Source organism: Setaria viridis, chromosome 5 (genome assembly GCF_005286985.2).
Source record: "Setaria viridis chromosome 5, Setaria_viridis_v4.0, whole genome shotgun sequence".
In the NCBI taxonomy this organism is placed as follows: Eukaryota; Viridiplantae; Streptophyta; class Magnoliopsida; order Poales; family Poaceae; genus Setaria; species Setaria viridis.
The window spans coordinates 24,413,362-24,417,142 of record NC_048267.2 but is presented as its reverse complement, the minus strand read 5'-3'; the positions used below and the strand labels follow the sequence as shown (position 1 = coordinate 24,417,142).

The following is a 3,781-nucleotide window of genomic DNA, read 5'->3' as shown; positions in this document are numbered from 1 at the left end:
ACTTATACTTGTAGAGCTTATGATTGTAATATTTCCATTTTTCTCTTTTTAATCAGGAGCTTGAGCGAAATGTACAAGCGTCAACACGTGTTGGTCTCTCATTAGATATCTCAATGCACCATCTAATAATGGCCACTTTATAAAGAACCATTGGTGTTATATATTGTATCTGCAACAAATAGCGCATGTGAAAAAAAAACTTGCACTGATAAAGAAATTAAAGGTGACAGGTCACCAATATCAGCTCAGCTCCCGTGATCCTTTGCTTAATTTTTCCACCCTCCGCTTCACACAGACATCAGACATGCATGTTCCCGGTAGTGGGCTTATCTCCCCCTTCCTCCACTGATGGCTAGCCACAGATGCATTATTGTGATCACTAGTGGGCTTGAAGGGCCCCATGCAGACAGAGATGGCAGCAGATCAGAACCAGATGATGCTGTTTGAAGCTCCCAGAACATTCCCTTGGAACTCCCCTTCCCCCTGGCCTTCAGCTCCACGATCTGCTCACTTTTCTTAGTTTCCACGTCTCAGGAGCAGCGCTCGTACGTGCTGCTCATCCTCTGACCTCCTTCATCCAATCAGCTGCACAAAACTTTCTCGCGCGTAATCGATCGAATATATATTATATATAACAAACATTATTGTACTACAGGCTTGCCCCACCATGCATGTGTATGATGGAGAGACGAAAGATCCAGGCATACAGCTGCCACCTGGTGCAGGTCCCTTTCGCCCGATCTCCATGATCGCCGGCCGGCCTCGAGTGCGCGCCTCCTGATGATCTCCGTGCCTATAAAAGGAGGCGTCAATTTGCAGCTAGCTCGTCCAGCAAGAAACACAGCAGCGTCCGATCGCTCGATCGAGCTAGCTGAGCCCAGAGCACGCCTTGTGTGTGTGTATTGTGTTCTTCTGCTCAGCATCAGCAGTCGATCAGCTGCTAATAATATAATCCGTCCAGAGATAATCAGCCCAAGCTAATGGTTCGTGCTCGAGGCTAATTTTGTTTCTAAGCTGTGCATATTAATTATTTGCATTTATTCTGTAGTTTGTATATAGTTTTGTAGCATTATAACAAGTGATAAATTTGGTATCTAGTAACAGTTATTATAGGACATAGAAACTCGACATGCATGCAATGATGGATTCCTGGTCGCTGATAGAGACCATGTTGTCGTGTGCGTTTGTTTGGTTAGGACGGGAAGAAGGTGCAGGAGCGGGCGGCATGGGGCGCCGGTGGCGACGGCGGCGGCAACCTGGTGCAGGACGCCGTGGACTACCGGGGTTGCCGGGCCGACAAGTCCAGCACGGGCGGCTGGGTGGCGGCGGCGCTTGTGCTCGGGATCGAGCTCTGCGAGCGCCTCTCCACCATGGGCATCGCCGTGAACCTCGTCACGTACCTCACCGGCACCATGCACCTCCCCAGCGCCGCCGCCGCCAACGTCGTCACCGACTTCATGGGCACCTCCTTCCTCCTCTGCCTCCTCGGCGGCTTCCTCGCAGACTCCTTCCTCGGACGCTACCTCACCATCGCCATCTTCGCCCTCGTCCAAGCTATCGTAAGTAGTGTCCATTGCATGCAGAAACCACCATTGCTGCTAGCTCTATTCACATACTTGTCGGGCTAGCAACATGGCATGAGCTCATGATCAATGCTTTTACGAGCACAGGGCACGGGGCTCCTGGCGGTGTCCACGGAGGTGCGGCAGCTGCGGCCGCCGCCTTGCGGACCCGGCGCGGCGGGGCCGTGCGAGCAGGCGACGGGGCTCCAGATGAGCGTGCTCTATGTGTGCCTCTACCTCATCGCGCTCGGCACAGGCGGGCTCAAGTCCAGCGTCTCGGGCTTCGGCACCGACCAGTTCGACGAGCGCGACGCCCGCGAGCGCGCCGCCATGGGCCTCTTCTTCAACCGCTTCTTCTTCTTCATCAGCGTCGGCACGCTCCTCGCCGTCACCATCCTCGTTTACGTCCAGGACCACGTCGGCCGGAGCTGGGCCTACGGCATCTGCACCGGCGCCATGCTCGTCGCCATCGCCGTCTTCCTCTCCGGCACCCGGCGCTACCGCTACAAGCGCGGCTCCGGGAGCCCCATCGTGCAAATCCTCCAGGTACTCGTCGCCGCCGCCCAGAAGCGGAGCATCAAGCAGCCACTCACCGCCTCCGCGCTCTACGAGGACCGCCCCGAGCACGCCCGCATCCCCCACACCGCCCAGTTCCCGTGCCTGGACAGGGCGGCGGTGATGGCGGGCGACGACGACAACGAGGTGGGACGCGACGGGCGGCCGGTGCCCAACCCGTGGAAACTGTGCTCCGTGTCCCGCGTGGAGGAGGTGAAGATGGTGGCGCGGCTCATGCCGGTGTGGGCGACGACGATCCTGTTCTGGACCATCTACGCGCAGATGATCACTTTCTCCGTGGAGCAGGCGACCACCATGGACCGGCGCATGGGCCGCTTCGAGATCCCGGCCGCCTCGCTCACCGTCTTCTTCGTCGGCGCCATCATGCTCACCCTCGCCGTCTACGACCGCGTCTTCGTCCCGCTCTGCCGGAGCCTCATGACCGGCCGGCAGGGGCTCACCAACCTGGAGAAGATCGGCATGGGCCTGGTCCTCTCCATCGCCGGCATGGCCGCTGCTGCCATCTGCGAGAAGAAGCGCCTCGCCGTCGCCGCCACCGCTGCGGGGCAACACGAGTCACTGCCCATCAGCGTGTTCATGCTGACGCCGCAGTTCCTGCTGGTGGGCGCCGGCGAGGCGTTCATCTATACGGGGCAGCTGGACTTCTTCATCACCCGGTCGCCCAAGGGCATGAAGACCATGAGCACCGGCCTCTTCCTCACCACGCTCTCGCTCGGCTTCTTCCTCAGCAGCGCGCTCGTCTCCCTCGTCAAGGGCTGCACGACGTGGCTCGGCGACACCATCAACCACAGCCGCCTCGACTACTTCTACTGGCTCCTCGCCGTGCTCAGCGTCGTCAACCTCGTTGCCTACCTCGTCTGCGCCATGTGGACCACGCCGCCGGCCAGCAGCCAGGCGGAGCAGCCACAGATCGCGATGACCGCAGACGAGAAATGCTAGCAACATCCCTGCTACAGACCTCTATTATTGCACCAGTCGCTATTAGTTGTCGACTTCAAAATCACACATATACGTACTACTTGACCGCCTACACATTTAGAGGGTTCTATAGATTTGAGTGTGGATTCAGTTTCGATGTGATTCCTACATGTTTAAAACCAAGTTCACCTCTGTTTACTGAAAAATAAGAAAAAGACTTTAGATTAATGCAAGGCTTTCTGATTGCTGAAAATACTACACAGATAGGTTGCTTTCTGATTGCTGAAAATATTACACAGATAGGTTGCTTTCGACAACCAGATAACCAGCTGACCCTGGGTACTGGACATCGCAACCTACAACATTGCCTATGAGCTACAACCCAACAACCCAAGAAGGAAACAAGCATTGCGACTCAAAATGCACATAACTGGGGTCATTTTAGGTGGGGCAGACTGACAGACTGAGTATGTCTCTCAGATTCATGCAGAAAGCATGTATATACACAATCAATTCAAGTGTGAGGAGCAGGGTTACCTCCCCTGATACCTGAAAAAGTTTATGGTATTGAACCCAACATCTGATTCCCATGGTGCAGCAGCAATGCTGCCGAAATCAGCTTCAACAGACGCGAGTGACTCCTCAACTTGGAGCAGGTCGACTTGGAGCTTTGAAATGGATAAACAGTTTGCAACTTTCTGCATGTCAACAAAAGCTTTCATCTC

General features: G+C 55.4%; 1 protein-coding gene across 1 annotated transcript; it reads left to right on the top strand.

Moving 5' to 3' along the window:
- The first annotated feature begins 688 nt into the window (after positions 1-688).
- LOC117859331 (protein NRT1/ PTR FAMILY 6.2) lies at positions 689-3,284 on the top strand. Its single transcript, XM_034742570.2, has 3 exons — positions 689-983; positions 1,197-1,559; positions 1,671-3,284. The coding sequence occupies exons 1-3, from the start codon at positions 981-983 to the stop codon at positions 3,075-3,077; spliced, it is 1,773 nt and encodes a 590-aa protein (XP_034598461.1). The 5' UTR covers positions 689-980; the 3' UTR covers positions 3,078-3,284.
- Positions 3,285-3,781: the final 497 nt, after the last annotated feature.

Coding starts and splice junctions, on each gene's coding strand:
- LOC117859331 (XM_034742570.2), top strand. Junction 1,560..1,670: donor TCGCCCTCGTCCAAGCTATC/GTAAGTAGTGTC, acceptor TTACGAGCACAG/GGCACGGGGCTCCTGGCGGT.